General features: G+C 42.7%; 2 protein-coding genes across 3 annotated transcripts in view; one reads left to right on the forward strand and one right to left on the reverse strand.

The window, feature by feature from the left end:
* The window catches only part of PHTF2 (putative homeodomain transcription factor 2), a 59,723-nt gene extending 42,310 nt beyond the window's left edge, over window positions 1–17,413 (reverse strand). Inside the window, exons 1-2 of one of the 2 annotated variants that reach the window (XM_054277804.1) lie at window positions 17,343–17,413; window positions 3,154–3,230 (exon numbers count right to left, since the gene is read on the reverse strand). In XM_054277804.1, the coding sequence (XP_054133779.1) occupies window positions 3,154–3,198 (45 nt within the window). In that variant the 5' untranslated portion in view covers window positions 3,199–3,230; window positions 17,343–17,413. Of the gene's footprint in view, window positions 1–3,153; window positions 3,231–6,926; window positions 7,040–17,342 lie in introns of those variants that run through there. The other variant, XM_054277812.1, reaches the window with a different exon arrangement.
* A 502-nt stretch (window positions 17,414–17,915) lies between these two features.
* On the forward strand, window positions 17,916–21,763 carry TMEM60 (transmembrane protein 60). Its single transcript, XM_054278239.1, has 2 exons — window positions 17,916–17,993; window positions 21,119–21,763. The coding sequence occupies exon 2, from the start codon at window positions 21,161–21,163 to the stop codon at window positions 21,563–21,565; it is 405 nt and encodes a 134-aa protein (XP_054134214.1). The 5' UTR covers window positions 17,916–17,993; window positions 21,119–21,160; the 3' UTR covers window positions 21,566–21,763.
* Window positions 21,764–22,145: the final 382 nt, after the last annotated feature.

Genomic DNA, 22,145 nt, shown 5'->3' on the forward strand with positions numbered 1-22,145 from the left:
CTTTTATTGCAAGAAGCAGGGCAGCACCAAGGGCTGAAAACAAGCCAGGCCAACCCTTTGTCACACATATCTCAGCACTGTACTCCCCAGTGCACCAAGAAATACAGCAGACATTTCCTTTATTTTAATTTCTACTGAGTCAACCTGTATCTAGTCTACTGAGTCAACCTATTTTATGCCTTGAAAAAGTATTTGTACTGGCTGGGAAACGCACTGGGAGCACTAAAACTCTGTCCTTGCAACCTTGTATCTCAAATAACAAGCTGTTGTAATACCACCCTGAAATCTCACAATCAAACTTAAAATAATTCAGAATGGATTACTGTATTTTATGAGACAGTAATCAGGAGCTCCAATACACTAAAGCAGAGTAAATCCATTGTCAAAACAGAAAAACATGTTTACATAATATAAGGTCTGACCTTTTAAACAATTAAGGGTATTACTAAATCATCGTGGTGTAAGGAGCTCAATTTCAGACAATAGTATGAGTCATGAGTAAACTTGCTCTTTGCAAAACTTGCCTTAAGTAGGGCTGGAAGAGCTCAATTGCTTAACTCTTTCCATTGAAGAGATATAAAAATGTCTCTTGAGAAACCAACAGACCTTGGAAACTCAGTGGAGAGAAACATGAAATAAATATATTTAAAAATACATTAAAACTGAAAACTTAAGAAAGACAAGGAGTAAGTTATCTGCTCAGTATTTCTTACACAACCCCAACCTACTCAAATGCTTCTTAGTCATCTATAACTAGAAATACCAGAAGTGAACTTTCTTTTCAAGGCATTCATACACCAATTTATTAATCTGAAAACACCTCTCCAAAACAACAGTTTATTTTTTCTCATTTCATGAGAGAGGTGAGTAATACCAATTTGATCAATACTGACTGCAACCCTGGGTCTCTCTTGCCCCAGAAACAAACTTCCACTGCTGGAATGTGCTACATTTTGATCCCTCCCCACTTTCAATTCCAGTTACAGGGGTAATGAGTCAGCAGATCGAACCAGTGAGACAACTCTGACAACTACAATAAAAACTGAAATTGAAATTTAAAACTGGGAGCAAGCAACAGGCCTTGCAGTTCAGTATCTTGACGTCATAAGCAAGGACCAAAAAAGAAAGTCTGGTATCAGCTGAATACTAGCACAACTCTTTCTGTTCCCCAAATTGAAAGCTTTGGTTTAAACAACAAATCCATGGGTAAAAAAAATACTGTGCCATGTAAGAGATTTAAACAAATACATAAGCAAAATCAAGGGTAAAGGTGAAAGAGTCAGGATATTCCCAGGAACAGATAGCACATATCACACTACAAAGCTAGAAAACTCTTTGGGGTTACCAGCCAGATCCAGGAGAACCCTGAATTTGTGGTACCTAAGAAATTACAGTCTAATTCACATGAACATCTGCAACTTTTCTGCAATACAGCCTCAAAACATTACACTTCCTCATACTAAAGCAACATAACTTGCTCATTTGGCAGATCCCAGACCACATGTAGATTGCAATTAAATTTTGTTCACACCAGGGAGAAGACCAACATCTGGTTTACACATGATCTTATCCCTCTTGTAACAAACCCACCTCACCACAACTCCTTGCCATAAAGGCACTGTGCAATTCCGGGCCAAGCACATCTCTGTAAAAGCCTACAGAGATTCACCACAGAAATGCTGGTTTTACTATGAACCAAGAAAATGGAGATGCGTGTGAAATCACTGGAAAAAAACGACAGAACAAGGGTTAAAAGAATGACCTGTACTGATAACAAGTAATCCTGTTAGGAGCAATGTTCTGGGAAAAGTAAAACTGATGAATGGCTGGTTTATATCAAGATCAGAAGGCCTGCCCTCTGTAAAATCACACCTCAGTGACTCATCCTGCCTTCCTAACATCAGGAGGATGGAAAGTTGGAGCATATCAAACGTACCATTCCTTTTACTGCATGACCAACAGGAAACACACATGTATTTGAAAACAAAACCAAAACCAACCAGACATCAAACATGAACTTCACTTAAGATTTACAGAGACTGCAGGCTCTTTCTTGCATCCAAGGACCATCTATATGTAAAGCTGAATATCATGAAAGATCTGTCCAAAGGACAGTGCATCATCACCAACAAAAACAACCTCACAGACATGATGAGCATCTGACACCCAGCATCTCTTGCACTGCACAAAGGGATCCTGGCCAGACCAAATACAAACACAGCTTGCTGTTTGGAAATCAGTACTCTGATATCTCTGTACAATTAGTGAATTAAGTGTATGAGAGAATGAGTGGAAGCAGGTAAAATCAACATCACTTTCCTCTTCCATGACATCCTGCACTGAATTTCATTACATTAGATCTTTTACAAGTCATCTTCCAAATCAGAGTAAATGGTAAAAAATAAAAAAAATAAAAAATTCATAATTAAACTGTGAATTATTTTCAAGTTTTTAATGCATAATTGAATGATTGGTATAAATTAAGTCAGCAAAATTAATTTTTCTGCTCTTTCAACTGTACATTTAATTCACTGTTGTAAAGAGCTCAACAAAGCAGACCAGTATTATCTTATTTCTAGCAAGTAACCGTTGCTTTGCTAGAAGCTAACCAAAATTTCTGTTTTGAAGACCACTGCATTATTTGCTTAAGGACAAGATGTTCTTTTTCCAAAAGACAGCTAGAGACCCAAGGAAAACACTAACAGAAACTAACTAAACCACAGAGAGCAAAGACTCTCTCTTTTGGGTACGTATTATACAGGGTTTTTTTTACTGGCAGAAAATTTGTTTCAATTCTTACTTTCTACTTAAATACAAGGATTCTGTTTGTGCTATAGAAACAACATTTGTCTGTACATTAATTAACACTCAACTGAGAATACAAAATTTGGTTTTTTGCAGAGCACAAGTAATCAGTGCAGTAAGGAGTTTTCAGCTAGAAGACTACAGACTAAAAGCTATTGGCTTAGGACTATAGACTTAGCTATAGACTAAAAGCTATTTCATGTCACTAAATACTTATTTACCTATGGAAGAAAAGTTTCAAGCAATTCATTATCATACAATGCTAACAAGTAATGCATAAGTATTTTATATTTGTTATATTAACACATAAACACAACAGGCCATCATAAAAACAAATAGAAATCTTACCTTTTTCTGGTACCATACTATAGCATCAGTTACTTTGGACGCCATTTATTCCACTGAATTCACAGAGTCATTTTAGGCTGTTAACAGAAAGAGACAGAACTTTACTTCCACTTCCCTACGAGGGCCAAGCAGGGAGTGCAGAAACACTCCTGTTACCTGCAAATCACTGAGCAGCTGTATTTACTTTACACATTGCCTCATCTCTGTTTCACTAAGAGTTTGGGCTTTCTCCTCTAGGCAAACAAAAAAAAACCTACAAATCTGCTGCTACAGGACATCAAAAGCTCCAGTTTTGTCCTTCCTTCCCAGTAAAACACGCAGGCTGCACAGAGGTGATCTGTCATTGTCTCACAGGAACCTCACAAGTGCTTTACTACATGCAGTCTTTTTTTTTTCCTGATAAATATTGGAACCTATTGTCATTAGCCCAACACAGTACTCTGAGGTCCAGTAATAATTATAAAATGCAAGAAAAAAATCATACAGACTACTAGAAATACTTGGAGAACAAAACAATATCAGTGCTAGAACTTCACTAATCATAACTAGCACCCTCATGAAAACAGTAGACCAAAACTAAGTCAAAAGGAGAAAACCAAGAAAGAATGATATGGTTATTTTAGTGGTAACAAATAGCAATAGCATTAATTAAGCTTTGATGCCGCTGTAATCAGCAATCAGCATGAAAAAAAGACCAAAACCCAACCTTTCAGCTTATGTAAAATATTTGTATCTTGAAACTAATTTTCACAGTCTTTCTTCATGTAGTCAGTCAGCCAGAGTTCATTAAGAGAGGGAAAAAAGAAAAAGAAAAACATAAAAAGCCTTGAGGTATATCTGTGCCTCTCTTGTACTGGGAAGCCCAGAACTGGAGCCAGCACCCCAAGTGTGGCCTCACTGATGGCAAGGACATGGTTAAGGATGTCATAAGGAGGGCAGTGACTTAGTCCCCAAACACCAAACTACACATCAAGCATTTTTCAAGATCCATCCTGAGTAAAAATATTACACTTGTCAGTATCAACAATAATATTACACCTTTTATTTCTTCATTAAAAGGAAGCAAGAATGATTAACCTGTAGGGAGTTTATGTAATAAAAGATTATTTGGGATCTACTTCTTGATTTAAAGGCATTTGTTTACAGCTTTTACACAGATAAGAAAAGCAAAGAAAAATGCAACATTCAACAAATGGGATAGAAACCAAAACTGTACGATAGATTAAAATGAGTGTCTTTATGAAATACCTAAGCATCAGAGCAACTCATGACACTTTATTGTACATTACTGGTCACAAAAAAATTCAGGGTTTGGGTTGTTTTTTCTTTAAAGCAGGTATTAACCATATGAAGTTAATCAAGGGAAAGTGCCACATTCTGCACCTGGGACAACCCTGGCTGTATGCACAGACTGGGGAACAAAAGGCTGGAGAGAAGCTGCAGGACCTGGGGTCCTGGATCAGGGGAACAGGAGCCAGCAGTGCCCTGGCAGCCAGGAGAGCCAGCCCTGTGCTGGTGACATCAGGCACAGCATCCAAAGGAAGGGATTGTCCTGCTCTGCTCTGCACTGGGGCAGCCTCACCTCCAGTGCTGGGGGCAGTTCTGGGCACCACAACACAAAAAGACATCCAGCTGTAAAACTGCATCCAGTGGAGAGCCACAGAGATGGGGCTGCCCTGTGCAAGGCCAGGGAGATGGACCTGATGATCCTTATGGCTCCCCTCCAACACAGTATGATTCTATTTATTTTAAAAAATTACCCTCCAAAAGACTCAGTTCTGCACTGCAATTTGTTTGTTCATTCTTCTCTGACTGTATCTTTTAAGTAGTGCACTGTATAAAAAAGAACTATGTCCATTCGGCATACTCCTGTTTTATACAGTGCATTACTTAGAAGATATAAATAATACTGCCTTTAGTTTGGACATGCACCATATACACTGTAGTACAAATCTTCAGCAAATGGATTGGAGGATTTCTAAGAGACCTCATGCCACACATGTTCATGCTTCCCAAATGAACCTATCTTTAAGATTTCTAAGATACTCCTGTATCTTCTATACAACTTCAGATAAAGCTACAACTCAAGAGATAGAAATGTCTCAGAGAGCTTAGACAGTAATTGATATTTCCAGAAATGTCAGAACACTGACAATTGGTGCAACTGAGCAAGCAAACACCTCCATTTTTCCACTGTTGAAAATATCATGTAAGTCACATCAAGTCAGTTAAAGCTGGCAGCCATGACTCTGTCAACATCTGTGATTGTTTCTGATCTATTTGTTTCTGATAAGTCTGTTTTTCTAAGAGCAACTATCAATTATTAAGAATCTATTGGCACAATAAATATAAAAATACTATCACATAAAGAAAGGAGTCCAAGAGAGACTGCTATAACCTGATATACCACATGAACTGGTCACCTTTCTATTCTCACCCAGACAAAGCTTACAACAGGACATGCTTTCTTATTGGAAAACCTCTTCAATTAAACTTGACTTTAATAATCCTTTGCTCCATTGGACTCAAAGTGACATAAAACCCTTCCCCACACACACATGGCCTCCACACACACCACCCACATCACAGAGTCACAGTGACAGCAGTGACAGGTGCCAGTGCAGGAAGGGGCACACAGATATTGATCACACTTGGGGTGCAGTGCAGGAAGGGGCCACACAGATACTGATCACATTTACACCTTCTCTGCCTTCATGATCTCATCTTGAAGGACCTTTAACTCCTTCTCATTTCTCTTAAATAACACTCCTCTCAAATCCAATGTACCCAGCCTCCTACCAGCCTGATCACAGGATGAGACAAAGGTTGGAACAACTCATTACCAGCAGTAAAGAACTGCTGAACCTGGACAGAAACCTTTCCCTCAACAGCTACATTAACTTGATGTCCTTCTCCAAGGCCAATTATTTTTCAGGAAACCAAACATTAACTCATTAATCCAAGACCTTAAACTGTGTTGAATATGGCTAAAAGTGGATCAGCAATTTTAAAGGCAGTAACCTTTGTTTGCAGTAGCTTTTTAACTCACTCTAAAATCCTTTGCCTCAAGAAAAACTACCTCACAAAACTATAAACCAAATATAAAGAAGTAGCTTTATTTGATTTCTATCAACAAACCTGTTATTTAGATTATCCATCATTCTCATATTTTTAAGAAACTCTGCATTAAATCCTCCATAAATCTATTTTGGTGGCATTTAAAGCTTATTAGCATACACATTTGCATAAACAAATGCAAAGATTATGCTTACAAAAGTAAATATGACAAAATCATGGGATTGATGTCTCAAAACAGAATTTGGTGTGCTAACTAAAAATACCTCTACTAGAACATATCACATGCTTTCTTCAAGAGCTACGCAGCGATTTCTGAGACAGCACAATAATGAAAGGTGAAAAAGTTTATTTAATTCTTTCTGTGCTTCTGCTTGCAGGAGCTGGATTTGTCTGTGGTTTGGTTTTTAGTTTGTCTTTAGGTTTTGGGGGGTTTAATGAGATATTATGAGTTTAACAGACTCAGCGTGAATCTAGCTTATCTGGGTGAGGGATGGATGGAAACAACTCAAGGCACTTCAGCTGCAGCCCTGGCTCTGACTATCTGCCCACAGCTCACTGAACACCTCAAACTGGAGACTAAGTATTCCCTTAAACTGGAGACTAAGTATTTTAGCAATTTCATTGGGAATATACCAATGAATGAATTCATTGCTAAAATGAATATGCAGCAACTCTGCATATTCATTACAACTTACCCTGCCATTCGTGTTTCCAGCTGACATTGATCCTGAGGTCAGCCTGGCTCTAAAGCACACCAGGATCAGCTGGGTAAAAGTGAAAAGAGCTGACAGACCAACACAAGCAGAGCAGTGCCTGTTCTCCTGCCTGGTTCTCCCCTCATCCCCTCTGGACCCAGCCTTCTGCTCCATGCTCCCTGTCAAATACCTGCATCTAGGACAGGCACCAGCTTCAGCACTCAGCTGTACTATGTCCTCTGCAGAGTAACTACAGCAAGATTAAGGTAATCTTAACTAGCTGAAGACTTCAGAGCAACACAAAAAAACACTCCAAACTTCAAAGATTAGACAGAGCATCCATGTATAAAAGCTTTATCACAACCTCTCTGTAACAGTCAACAGAGCTTTTGTTACATTTCCATCAAACAGTTAATGCTATGAATAACTAGCAGTGTATTTTAATCAAAGCTTCATTACTTTCTTAAAGCTTAATAGAGAGGACTACCTAGTTTTGGTGATCCCTATTCAAAGGTGGGGTTGCTTAGCTATTTCCCAGTTCAGGGCATAATCATATTACACAATACACCTTGCAATCAAAGTAGCAGTTTCTCAAAAGCCACAGAAATTTATATTTAGATGCCTTCAGGTAGCTAAGAGCTCAAGCCCCACAGTACTGCAGTGCTTACTGAGTAAGACAGGATTTAAATAAATTCAAAGTATATTTAGAAATTTTACTCATATCCACAGGGCTTTGGCGACCCTAGTCAGACATAAATGTATATAATCCTAAATGACAGTCTAAAGCAACCTGAACTGACAGAAGTTAAGAATAAAATTGTGTTCTTACACAGTGACAAAGGAAAAAAATAGCCTTTTTCAAGAAGATACAATTCTAAGCAGTGTCAACTAGCAAAAGGACATAATTAAAAATACAGCACAAGCAAGGACGCATAGGCAAAGCGTTGCTGTCCTTGCCTGTAAACACTGAATCACTCAGGATTTCAAGGAACCTGTTCCCTTTATAGCAATCCCAACCTGAATGGTCAGGGTACCATGCAGCAGCTGAGTCAAGACCTGAGTGTCCTTCTCAACTCCTTATGATCTTAGGCTGATGATGCAATGAAGTTGCATGTTCATTATACATCATCAGAATTAAAACTGCAAAATTTAGGTCGCTTTTGTCTCAAACGTTTTTAAGAAGTCATTGATTTTTAGTACCTTCAGGAAATTAAAGGCAGTTTTTAAAAGGCTGTCATATAAAGCCATGAGAACACTACAACATGGTTTCTTCAACTGCTTTCCAAGCTAGAACTGTTTTACCATTATGTCAGATCCTCCAGATTGCAGTGTCACAATCACAGGTGTCTTTTCACTAAGATTCCCCAGCATGTAGGGTAAGAAAAGACAATGAATCAAAACAGCAAAGACTATGGCCTAAACTACTAATTTAATTGCAACATTTGTGTCACACAAATTCTCTTAAAGCATTACACTTGCTCATGCACAGCTAGAAAATAACTTTAACAAAGGAAAAAACCCTTCACTTTCTAGGTTCAACATCAAAATACAAGTTATCATGAAATTGCTGACATTATTTGATACTTTAAGTTTAAATGAGCCCAATAAACAGCTCAGTCACATTGGACATCTGCTGTTGACTATAAAGCTGCTTCTGCCATGACATAACAAACCAAGGGAGGCATCCCTGTAATGCAGATACAGCACTAAACTTACCAGGAGTCATCCTTCCTCCACTTAAACCCAGGGGAGTTCTGCCACTGACACAAACAACAGGATGAAAGCCTTAAAGCAATGCTCCAAAAGATCCATTATTTTTCATGCGCATTACACACAAACCATTAAACTTACATCTCCTTTTTGAAAGGAAACATCAAATACTAAGCAATGCACTCACTGTTCTTTTTAAGTACTTTATCTATGCATCAGTGTTCTCAAAACAGCATTTCAGAATTGCAAATTGTATACCAGCAAACGAGAAACTTGTCACTCCTAGGTTCACACCTTTCAGTGGAGGTTTGATCATGTTCCTTCCAGCTACCCTTAAGAAAACCTGCAGCAGTCAAAACCAAAGGAAAAAAGTTAAGAAAACCCCAGATGCTGCTAACTTAAGGACAACATCCAGCAACCAGCATGAAAAGTTCTCTTCCTGCCATGATGGCTGAGCCCTGAGCCCCCCCAAGTTGTCTTGCAACCCAAGGTCATACCAGCTTGTAAATAAAGGAGTTAAAATACTTGCCCTACACAAGGAAGACAAACTCTGCTAAAACTGGATACCAGCATTCCTAGGATGCTGCTCATGAGAGTTGATTTTCAAACTCTGCCCTTCACCCCATCTCAAAAAAAACCTCAAAACTCCACAAAAAAAAACCTGAAAATCCAAAATGCAATCACCCCCAACCAACCAATTAAAAAAATTAACATCTCTAAATGCCTGTTTCAGGAGGTTTTAGTTTGTTTGAGAAGGCCTCTCTCATCAGGCCAACAGCAGCCACAGTAAGACATGAATCAGACCCTGGGCTGCCTGCTGGCTATCACACCCTGCTCTTGCACACAGATGTACCAAAAATGCCATATATGATCACACACACACATCTGGCAGCAAGGCCAGGCCTGCCTGTGCCTCCAGTGAGATGTCAGATGCTGAAAGGCTGATACCTTCTTATTCTGCCCACAAACCACTGCACCTGATCCTATTTCTGCTGCTGCCTATTTCCTTATAAGCTCATGCCCTTCATCACTCACCAGCCAAGCAGGAAGGTACCACAGACAAAGCACAGAGCATGCAGGGAGAACCAGCCTTCAAAACCTGACGGGAAGCAGACTCAGCCCAGCCATCCTCACCTCCACAGCAAACCCACCAGTGCCCGAAGCAAGAAGTGCCACACAAAATAAGTGTCACCCAAGGAATGCTTGTTTTGTCAGTGAATTACACAACTGTCTGAAACAGCAACAAAATGTAGACTATCGGGATTTCTGAGATTTATTTCAGGTTGTGGTAAAAGAACATTGCGTGCAGTGGTTGCAACTGCTGCAGACATTTCTGGAATCTCTGCCTTAAGATCTGTGCAACTTTCCTAATTTTGTTACATAACTGGTTCATGACTTCATTTGAAGAAACTTGACACAGTCTCAGAGATACCTTACTCATAAAAATAGGGGAGAAGGGACTCTGAACTAATAAGTCCAAGATTCTACACCTCTAATAATTTACTTTTGAGTCTGCTGCAGTATTTATCAATTAGCGAGAAGCTTCCAATATTTAAATATATTCTACTGATCAATAGAGTAGGAGAGTCCAAGCACTTAAAGTGAACTATACTCAAGTTAATTTTGCCTCTTATCTACTATAAGAAGTTTCAGTTTCAAAATTCTCACCAAATACAGTAATTGCTGTCAGCACACTGGATCTACAAGCCATTTCTGAAAATGCTGTACCGTTAAAAAAAAAAATAAAAACCAGCACATGGTTGATCTGAAGTTCTTTCTATTCCTGTTTTTTGTACTGAATACTACACACACACACACATACATATCCCATTAAACACTGGCAACCTCATACTGAGAAATCCCTGGAACATTGCATGTACACATCTGTTCCTACAACTGTAACAATTTTATTAAAGAACAGAATTTCTATAAACACCAAGTTTTGTTTATATATATACATATATATATATGTATGCCCTAACAATTATTGGAAAAAAAACCTCCAAACAAATATAGTCACCACCTTGAAATAAAATGTCTTTCTTCTTTCTTGAGATTCCTAAGGCAATAATAAATCTTGCTCACTGGAAATACTGATGTGTGTTTAGGAAGACATGTTTATCTGTCACCAGGCACTGCACAGCAGAATTGTGGCTTCTTGATGACTACAGTCAGGAAGCTGAAAACCACTCCTAAATCACCAAGTTTGCATCATGTTCCACAAATAGTTATCCAGCAAGTTTTTGAAGCAGCTGAGGCATGAAGTGGCTGAGCTGTCGGAAAAAGCTGCTGCCTCTGGTAACAGCCACTGCTCTGTAGGAACACAGTTGAAAATGCTGAGCAGGAATTTTTAAATTATTTTTTAAAAAAAAAAGGTCTCTGGAATGATCCAAGCAAGGAATTGCAGAGTAACAAGCCTTACATGTGTATCTGGCAAGGTCCTCAAAACAATCATTAAAAATGGAACACCATTATACCCGAAAGTCTATCTGATAGGGTCTAATCAGCAGTTTCTACACAGGAAGATCATGTCTCGGTCTATCAGTATTTCTGGACATGTCAAACTAACTGATAGACAAGAGCAAGTGGTAGAACATATGTGGACTTTCAAAGAACCTTTGGAAAGATGTCAAAGGCTTCCAAAGAGTCTGTTATCTATGAAAAGCAAACACAGATTAAAACCAGCCAAAACCCTGAAGAAAATATGGAATCAACATTCTTCATTGCAATCAGCTAACTGGATAATGAAGATTAACAGCAGCATCCAGCCTGCATAGAGCAGGCTATTGATCACCGACTGATACTGGTGCCCAGAAACTCCTTGGATCACAGACCACTGGGCTGCAGCTCTTCCATTCACTGCCAGTCCAAGGCAAAGTGCACACAAATCCCCAATCTCCTTCATGCAGAACCATCCTAATCCTGAAACCAAACAGACTAAATCTTCCTAGCCTGGTGTCTCTGTGTTCCACTAGCTTTCACACACCTCAGCACGCAGCAGTGACAGGGCAGACATTCAGTATCCAGTGTGCCTGGTGACTCCCTTGGCCAAGGATGAGAGCATCCAGAAATGGCAAATTCCAGGTAAGTTTTCCAACAATCAGACTTTTACTAGAGAGATGAACATAGACACCATGTCATTGCTTATCAGGCCCTGACAGATATGGGCAGCTTACAAAGAGATGCCTCACATTCCTGCTGGCTCCCAGAGCTCCACAGAAGGAACTTCAAGCAGACACAATCTCGCCCTAAAGACACATCCACACAACTGATGGCAAAGGTCAGGATGCCCTGTAAGGCTCCACAAGGGTTTTAACCACTCTAAACCAGCACCACCACAGGACACTGTGTTAGTGACCAGCTGCCAGCCCCAGAGCCCATCACACAGGGCACAGATCCCAGGCCCTGCTGAGCCCATGAGCAGCTCTCACAGGATTCACCTCTGCAGAGGGAATTTCCAGTACAAATGGCACAAACAGTGAGCACAAATGGCACCGAGGCAGCTCTGACCACAGCCAGCTCCAACACTCTGCATCTCTCCCCATCATCCCTCCTCAAGCACCATTAACACAGTGATCTCGACTAATTAGGGCTATTTCCCCTCTCCTCCTCCTATCTGGACCAGTAGACTATGATTTTTATGAAGTACTGCCTAAATTAAGTTCTGAAATAGAACGAACTGAGCCCTGTCCTATTATTCCAAATTTTAAGCTTCTGTTAAAAAGTTCAGCAGTGCTCACTATACTTATCTTTTATACTGCAAAGAAAAAAAGAAAACCTGAAGCAGTAACATTTCTAGATGACAATCTCAAACTAGCAAAGCTTAAGAATATGCATAAATTTTAACAATGAAAAGGCAAAATAAATGGAATTCAGTATCAACCATGTCAGTGTTATCTGTAAGGGAAAGCAGGGGGAGTGATCTATGAACACCACTAAAAGCCCTAAGAAATGATATCTCAAATCCAGAAAGGAACTTCAGCAGCTCAGGGACCTCTGCTATCCAATATAATACATTCAGAAGAGCAGGGAGACCTGAATAAAAGGGGCTGACAAGGAAAACACTACAGTACAGCTCTGTTCATCAGCTGTGCAATCTGATTTGAAATACACCTACTTTATTAGGAGAAGAATATTAAAGTACTGGGGGAGGGGTACTGAGAAGGGCTATGAATTACCAACAACTTGAAAGACTCTCCTATTGAAACAGGCAACCATGAACAGAAAAATAAGGCATTATAATAAATTAAATGAGACTTCAAGAGAAAAACAGAAAATAAAGTCAAGAAAACAACAGCTTCCCAGTGATACAGGCAACTTCATTTATTAACTAAGCTGAGAGTATAGCAAAGCCAAATTTTTAACAGGGAAATATTATATTACAACACATAAGTAGACTGTTAGACTCACTGCCACAGGAAGTCACTGAAGCCAAGATTTTACTCCCATTCAAAAAGAAAGCAGCTATTTGAACACACAAAAACAATAATAATAAGGGGAAAAAAAATAAACACAGAGCTGAGGGAGTCTCCAGCTTCATAACCCAGGATGCAAGAAAGCATCCAAAGAGATCACTGGGCTGTGCTGGGCCATGCAAACAGTGCCCTGAACCCGACTGCAGACGGCCAGAAGCCAACACCAAGGAGAGCCACACACAGAACAAACTGTCCCTTGCACACACCAACACCAAGGGTGCTCAGTGCCAAGGCAGCATCTGCCAACCACCTAAACTCCAAAAGCATCTGGCGCTGGCCAGCATCCAAAATGTGAGGCTCGCATGATTTCACGTCTGATGGGATATTGCTTTCATTTCTTCTCCCACTCTGCAGTTGTGTTTTAGTTTTTAAGAACAGAACCACAAATTATTTGCAAATAGGAGTCCAGTGCTTGGACTCATTCCAGAAAGCCATCTAGGCTCTTTGGAGAACATCTACCAAGATCACCTCAAATGAGCAAAGAATTAAATACTGAACATTACATGCATTCCCAGCGGAAACAAACTTGGAAAAAAATCCCATTCACATGCATAAATTTAAAAAAAAAGTAAGAGAATAGTTCTAGGAACTCCCTGATATACTCTCCTTCCACGAAAAAAAACCAAACAAAAAAGCCCACCACAAGCACAAGCTGTATTTCTAAATTTCCTGACAACACAATGGATCTCTCTATATGTGTTTGCTCTAACTTTGAAGCTGCTCTGAGATGGGGCTGGAGCAGACTGATGACCTCCAATGACCCTTCCCTAAATTATTCTATGATTACAAGCAGAGCATACCCAAGCATTACACAGCAATACATTATCACTCCAATCAGTATTAACCCTTTCTTCCACTGTGGCAATTTATTAAGCTCTTTGGGTTCTTCTTAAAAATTCTAATATAATTTCTTCAAAGACTTAACCATTTCCTCCTCTGCATCCATCAAGAAGGACCTTTATAAATAACAGAACAGTAAACTCAAGGGAGAAAACATGATACTAAAAGCTTTCAAAGTCTGTTACTTTTCACACCACCACATATCTTTTGGTAAGTGGTGATCAATTGTCCTCAAACAGGAAGATGCAGCACTACCTCTGACAGGTACCCCCTAAGAGTTTTGTTTTGTTTCCTTCATAAGACAAAAAAAACATCAGAGAAAAAACAGGCCTACCTCGCTCTGTGGGCAGAAGCAATTAACTCTACCTGCTCTTACCATTGTCCCCACCCAAAATATTTTTCCTGCCCCCCACCCATCATAACAACCAGCCCAAGTGCTTGGCTGGGCCAGTCAAAGTAGGCTAGTGCTGATGGCTCAGAGCTTAGCACACACACTGCCCAACAATTGCTCACTTCTTGGAGAAGGGAGGGACTCAATTATGATTGCCTTTTTTGGGTAGGAATATTAATTTGGGACACTACCTATCTAAAGTTTTATAAAAATTTGTCACAGTGTAGGTAGTGAATGTCTTTCAGTTGCCATTAACTTTGGTTTCATCATCTGAGTAAGAAGTGACTCAAATGGGAGAAGAGAGACAAAGGAAGCAAATGTACAAGCTTTGTGCCCTTAATAAGTCTTGCTAAAAATCCACATAAACTGTCTGATGATGAATCCATAAACAACACTGTTTATTATGAAAAGAACTTCCTCACAGACAAAGGAAAATTCAAAACCCAATCTCTGACTGGTATCATTCTCACTCACAAGGGTCCTGAGAAAAAACAAAAAATTTCAACAGGATTTCTACTAGAAATAAGTAAAGACAGACATATAGAAAAAGCCAAGGAAGACAATGCATGTAACTTTGGAGAATTAGGAAAGAAATAAAGTCCAGTGCTTTCCAGTGACCCCTGCCAGCTGTGACAGGAACAGCATTGTTTAATTCCAGCAGCATTCCACCCCTCACTGCCTGGTCAGCTGCCTCAAACCAGGCTGACTGGAATTCTTTAACACACCTCTGTCCCCCTCTAAAACACACCAATACTGTTCCCCTTTCAAAACCTACAGGACTTTGATTGCTCCCAGAATTCACACCAATGCCCAGCAGCTATGGATACAGGCAGGATCAACTTTTTGAGACAAGCTGAGCCAACTCTGCTTTGGGATAAACCCAGAATACTCTAAATTCTCTATGGAGTTCCCAACAACTACTGACAACTTATTTGTATGTCACGTTCCACACAACGCAACGGGGAAAATTATTGTGCAAACATTGAATTAAAACAACTAGGTTTCCGAATTCTTTTTCTGGTGACTCAGGCTCATGTTTTATCCTTGGTAATATTTATATCCAGAATAAAAACATACATTGGCAGTAAAACATAGCAACAGAATGTGTAACTGCACAAATATTCCGCTTCAAACATGGATTGGGATCTTAAATACACAAGTTCCAAGCACTGCTCTCAACCTTCACCTTCAGAAATGAAAGTTGCTTGTAAGTACTGTACAATGGAGTCCATCAAGGTGATATGCACACATACATTCATAAACACCTTACTGGAACAGAAATAAGACTTCTGAGAAAAGGATTATCCTTTCCAGGGAGTCACAAGCAAAGAGGCAAACCAAAGAAGATCACCAAAACTTCAGAGCTACAAAAATAGCCAAATGCATACAGCTATTTATAACCCAGAGATTTATGCACAAACCACTTTTAGCCTCTTAACCTCAGGGAAACAAAGTCTGATGCCAAGCACTAATGTATGTAACAGAAATACAGAAATACATCCTGCTGCTACTTACTGACCACTCCTAGTGCAGCTGAAGATATTAGGATTCACTTACTAGGATTAACAGGTTATTTCAAGTGCTGCACTTCTCCCTGATAAAACAGATACCACCATCTGTTTAACATCATCAACAGGAAGATATAAGCAGACAAATTACTGATGACACACCATCCCCAGTCTCATTCCTAATAGAGAAATCGTGTCTCCAAACTGTAAGGCAAGCTGTATTTTCTGTAGGAACATTTCATCACAAAGAATTTCAGAACATTAATTAAAGTACTTTCAACAAGTCAGGTTTTCCAATTAATTACTTTTTCCATTTAATTATATGACAGATGGATAAGGCACTGGCAAATTTGGAACAAAATGCAAGACTCGGCAGCATTGCTTCTCAAGTGACCACTAACATGTAAAAGCAGTAAAAGGCAAAATACCAGGCACAGAGCTCAACACCATGGACTCAAAGTTTCACTGAGATAGATCTGGGTAACACACCCTCAAAGGGTGTGAGAAACAGAAGTAAAAGTAACAAACACCTGCACAGTTCTACTGCTGTGGGATACATTTTCCTCCTTTGTTTCTCACAGAAAAGACAGCAAATAAAACACCAAGAAAATGAATGTGACAGCATAAACTTTGAGTGATGAGAAGTTCTCTAATATTTTGATTCCCAAACGGAAAACCAAGGATAAGCTGTAGTCAGGTTGGCACTGTTTTAGGGTGGAAAAGAGGAAAAAAAAAATAAAGAGGTAAAGCAAAAGAAAACATAAAGGCATGTAAAACACAAGAGACACGAGAGAGGTCAGAGACGAACATGAAGATGCTGAAATTCAGGAGCTCTGAAGGGAAGCAGAAGAGACGCTCCATCGTTCTATCACCTGACACGGGCACTGAGGCAGCTCTCGGTACGCTCAGCGGGAGCAGGAGCCTGACAGCAGCGCCGGAGCGGGCAGGCAGAGCCCCGAGCACGGCGAGGGCCCCGGACCGTACCGGCACATCTCCGCCCGCACCGGGGGACGCGGCACCCGGACACCGAGCGCTCCGGGACGGCGCGGCCGCTGCCCGGCCGGCCCCGATGCGGGTGCGCGGCGCTGCGGGCAGGGGCCGCCCGGAGCCGCGCTCGGACCCCCGCCCCAGCGGCGCCGGCTCCGCCGGAGGGAACCGCGGCGCCGGGGAGGCCGCGGCCGCCCGCCCGTGCCCCGGCAGGGGCTGCCCCGGGGGAGCTGGGGGGCGGCAGCCGCGCCGCTCCCGTCGCCCGGCCAGGGCAGAGCAGCCGCGGCAGCCCCGCCGGTGATGCCCGCCGCGCTGTCCCCGAGCACCGAGAGGGCACCGCCACCTCGCCCCGGCCGGGCCCCCGCGCCCCGCTCGGCCCCTTCCCCAGCCGCGCGGGGAACTCGGCGCCCCGGCTCTCCCCCCACCGCTGCTGCCCCGGCGTGGCGGAGCCGCCCCCGTGTGCCGACCCTCCCCGGGTGCCGGAGCCCCCCCGCCGCCATCTCACCGTTCGCCGGTGCCGCGGGGCAGCGCGCGCCGCACGCAACGGCGGCGGGAGCGCGAGGCGGCGGCGGGAAGGCGCGCGCGAGGCAACAGCTGGCGGGGGAAGCGCGAGGAGGGGGGAGCGGCGCGCGCGTCCAGGCGCCAGCGGCGGCAGCAACAGCGCGCCACCCGCGCGCGCCGCCGGGCCGGGGGCGGGGCCAGCGCGGGCCGGCAGCCAAGGGCGGCCCCTCCGCCTCCGGGGGCGGGAACAATGTGTGACTGGCGGCAGCGCAGCCCAATGAGAGAGAGGGAAGGCGGGGCTGAGCTTGACGGACAGGCGGCGGGGCGGAGGCGAGGCCGCGGTGACAGACAGCCCTTTGCACCAATCGGCGGCGGGGGCGGGGCTCCAGGCTGACCCGCCGCCGCTGGGATGGGCGGTTCGGGCTCGAGGGGCGTCACCGACGGCCGGGATAGGAGGGCGGGATTAACTTGAGCGACGTCGCTGTGGCCCAATGAGAATGGGGGACGGCAGGACGCGCGCCCTCGCTGGCCAATAGCAGACGCGGGGCGGGTGAGGGAGGCGGGCGCTTCCCTGAGGCGGAGCGGGCGGGGTGGGCCCCGCGCCCCCTCAGGTGAGCGCGGGCCCCGCGGACCGGGGGATGCGCCGGGATCTGCGGTAGGTGACGGGCAGAGAGGGGGGATCCCGCCTCCGGCGGCGCCGGCACGGCCGGGGAAGCGGGGCCTGGCGGGACAAGGCCGTAAGGCCGAGGGAGGGGAGGGGCCGAGTTTGAGAATACGAAGCTGTGTTTAATTGGGGTTTTAAGCCGGGCCTACCGCAGTGTTTCTTTCCAAGTGTTAAATTACCCATAGGATCGGAATAGGCTCTAAAGCGGTATTTAATCGAACTGGGGTTCTGTTTAACATGGTTTCACCGTAATACGAGTTTCAGGACTTTTTTAGGTTCAAGGTTTCAATCTAAATGTGTAGGTTCGTGTTATTACTACTGAGCTGAGTGTCATGTGTAAGTTGCCCTCCTCTTTATTTTTTTCTCCTAAACAGGACAGTGTTAGCTCTCACAATATCCTCGTTATGCAGATCATCAAGGTCAGTGATGCTCCTTGGATAGTTTCTGCTCACTGAAAATATTCACTCTCTAATTATCTCGGTCCTTTAATAGGAGTCAGGAGCTTTTTTATTTCCACTCTGACATCCCATCAGTGTTCTCACTGAAGAGCCAGTCCAGACCTGTGGCACAGCTGCCTCCTGTTCCCAGTGTCACCCAGCTTGCTGGGATAGCTGGGCTCTAGCAAAGAATCTGCCCATCATCTTTGTTTCATCATGAGATCATCAAATGCTCCATGTAATCAAACCCTTCATTGTTATGTCAGCTCTATATCCAGCTCTCAGCCTTCAAAATCTGGTAGCTTTCTTTACTTGGACTCTTAGAACTCAAAAGTACACTTGGATTTTCTTGAGTTTTCATCTCAAAATGCCTCTAAAACTGACTGGATTCTTGCAGTCCTGCCCAGTCTGGCAGTAACATCTGCTATATCAGAGAAAGGCAGTGTAACTGCTTCCCATGCTGAATTTTCTGCCTGTTTTTTCCAGTTGTTGCAAAGTGGTTCTTAGCAGAGTGAAAGTATTTTCAAGTGAACAAACTGAGTAGCCCCATGTAACACATCTTCAGGAGCTTTGTGTTTCCTCCAGAGACAGGTGATAGCACCTTCTTTGAGTATCTGATAACCTGATACTTCTGAGAGTGTTGAGTTTCTCTTTTCCTTTCAGACCCAAGTTTCCAGTCTGTTTCTGTTTGGTTTCTGCTTTCTCCAGTTTGCTAATAAGAGAGTGTCCTGCTTGTAGTGTTTGTAGCATTGATTTCCAGAGCTGGTTTTGAGAAACATTCTCATGAAAAGAATGTTGAAACTTCATCTCAGACCATGACTCCTCACTTTAGCCACAGACTTGCACTTGAGAATATTGCAAGTGTTTTCAAAATACTGTAAAAGCTTTAGGCCAGACACAGCAATTGTTCTGCCATCCCCTGCCAGCTGCTTTAGGTTTGTTTCTGTAACAAGAGCAAAACAATGCTATCTAAACCTCCTCCAGTTTTTTGTCCCCTTAACTCTTGGGTGCTGCTTCTGAGTTTCCCCTCTTCCCCAAGGAAGAGAAGGGTGAGGGGTTTGGTTCCACCCTGTCAGGAACTGCCTTTGACCAGAGCCTTTGGTGATCTGAGCAGAGCTGAGACTGTGAAAAGCAAAACTACAAAATCCTGCTTTAGACTTTCTCTTTTTTCCTAGTTCATCTCAGGGAACTGGCCTGATTTGGACACAAGTGTCAGCCCCAAAACAAAGAGGGGATGCACTGACTGCAGCTCCAGTTTAGATTATTTAAGGCAAAACTGGATCTTCTTACAAGAAATCTTACTAAATCAAATCCATCCAAACTTCAAACCCAGACAAAAGAGTAGATCTCTTTGTTGATCTGTGTATCAGGAGGTGCAGATTTAAACTGTAGGAGGATTTCAGTGATGTACAGAATTGTTACCCCCTCACTGTACAATAGTAGGTCATCTCAAGTTGAGACAGCAACTTTCATTTCCCTCCTTCAAGGAGCAAATCTTATCTGAGCACAGAATTTGTTCAACTTCCTAATCCTGCAAAAAACGATTCCAGTTTAAAAACAAAAGGGTGGCAGCAGATTTGTAGATTTCTGCTTGCTGGGTGAGTTCAGCACCACAGTCAGGAGATGGTGGGTGCCCTGGTAATGCCTCCCAGGGAGCAGCAGCAGCTCCTGCCCTTCCCTCAGCATTCAGTGCTTCAGAGCACAACATCACACTCCCAGCAATTCAAATCTTTTTCCAGTCTGGAACAAATCTAAGCTCATTTTCTTATTTCAGGTGAAAAATTATTTGTGTTCTAAAGGGAATTAGTAAAAATTTTAACTCAAATTTTTGAAATAATTAAAATACATATTTCAGCACCATTTCACAGGTAAAAATGATTCATTTTTGTAGCATGAAATCTAGAGGAAGATCACAGTCCTTCACACTTCTGCTTTTCACACCTGTAGTGAAAGGCTTTTGGCACGTGCAGTGGTAAAAACTAACCAGCTAGGAACATAAAAACTTCACTTTGATGGCTGCAGCAGCAGATGCATTTATCTTGTTTTTCTTTTGTCATGACTACAGAGAAATTTAAATACCCTACCCAGCCAACAAACCTGTCAGCCAGTGTCTGCAACACTTGAGATACCTGCCAGGAAGCAAAGCTTATCTGCAGCCTTTGGTCACTTCAGGATTGCTGGCTGGCAGAAAGCTGGGCAGGGCTCAGTGGCTCAGTCTGGCCCAGGTCAGTTCAGCTGCAGCTCTGCAAACTGCAGGAACCCTTGAGGGGCTCCTGTGCTGGTTCAGGTTTTGCTGTGGTTGTTTTGTTACAGAGACACAACTGTTCTGTTTTGTTGTCAGGTGTTAGCTCTGAGTGCCTCAGCACTGATGAAAAATGGATCTAAACATATTCTTAGCATTCAGAAATCCCTAAATGAGCCTGACAGCTTGTTTGGGATTAAAGTACAGTTTGTTTCACAGAACAAATTGAGATGAAGGCACTTACACAGCTGACTTAAGGCACTGCAAGGGAATGGTGGACTGGAGCAAACCCCGCTCGGCTGAGCATGCTGATTATGAAGGTGTGGGTGAGGCTAGGAGTGGGAAAGCCAGAGCAAGGAATTGCTGTCTTTTATGGAATTTGCCTGATGGTGTCAGTGCCATCCTTTGACGCCCTCCCTCCCCTCGTGTTTCCTTAGGTTGTTGCTGACAGCCAAGGCCTTCCTCTCCAAGCTGTTTAAATGAGAATGTCCCTGGCGCAAAGAGTGCTGCTGACATGGCTTTTTACCTTACTCTTCCTGATCATGCTGGTGCTGAAGTTGGATGAGAAAGCCCCGTGGAACTGGTTCCTCATTTTCATTCCAGTGTGGATCTTTGACACGATCCTTCTCGTGATGTTGATTGTAAAAATGGCCGGGCGCTGCAAGTCCGGCTTCGACCCCCGCAACGGCTCCCAGAACATGAAGAAGAAGGTGTGGTACCTCGTGGCCATGCTGCTGAAGCTGGCCTTCTGCCTGGCCCTGTGTGCCAAGCTGCAGCGCTTCACCACCATGAAACTGGCCTACGTGTTCATCCCCCTGTGGGCCCTGCTGCTGGGGGCCATGGTGGAGCTGGGGTACAACATCTTCTATGTACGGAGAGACTAGGCCAGGCCAGCAGCTTCCAGGGCAAGGCTGGCACCAAATTACTGGGTTATTACCATTTTGCCACAAATTTGATCTTCAGACTAGAAAGCCAAATGAGTCAAGCTGGAGACTTAAGCTAAAGCAGACTGAAGACTGAAAGTAGACATGTTTCTTTTTTTTTATTTTAAAACTCACATATGCTCTTGTAAATAAAAGTATTTGTTCAACATAAGCTGTTCTAATATGATTACTGATATTTGTTACATGGAATAAGATATGGGTTCTTCTCGTGCAGGTAGAAGACCTTGTCAAAATAACCACAAATGTTCTACCCAGAGTATCCAGCACATTGAGTAATGCTGGGCAAGAGGACTAACATTTTCTGCTACTTCCTGTAAGTGAAGAAATAACCAGTTAACAGTAATTTCCATAAGGAGCTAAATTTGCTTTAAAAATCAGTAACAACTGACAGCAGCCAAATAAGGGCAAGAAAAGGAACACCTCTTTTTTTTTTTTTTTTTTTTTTTGTTGCTTTTGACAGTGAGATTCCATTACCAGTGTAAAAATAAGCCGTTTTCTAAGCTGCTGAAACAGCCCATAA

Source organism: Melozone crissalis, unplaced genomic scaffold (genome assembly GCF_028551555.1).
Source record: "Melozone crissalis strain CALT ecotype California unplaced genomic scaffold, PUWL_Pcris_2 ptg000004l_1, whole genome shotgun sequence".
Classification (NCBI taxonomy): domain Eukaryota; kingdom Metazoa; phylum Chordata; class Aves; order Passeriformes; family Passerellidae; genus Melozone; species Melozone crissalis.

What these genes read in the sequence shown, in the direction of transcription:
- TMEM60 (XM_054278239.1), top strand. Translation starts at nt 21,161, where the DNA reads ATGAGAATGTCCCTGGCGCAAAGAGTGCTGCTGACATGGCTTTTTACC.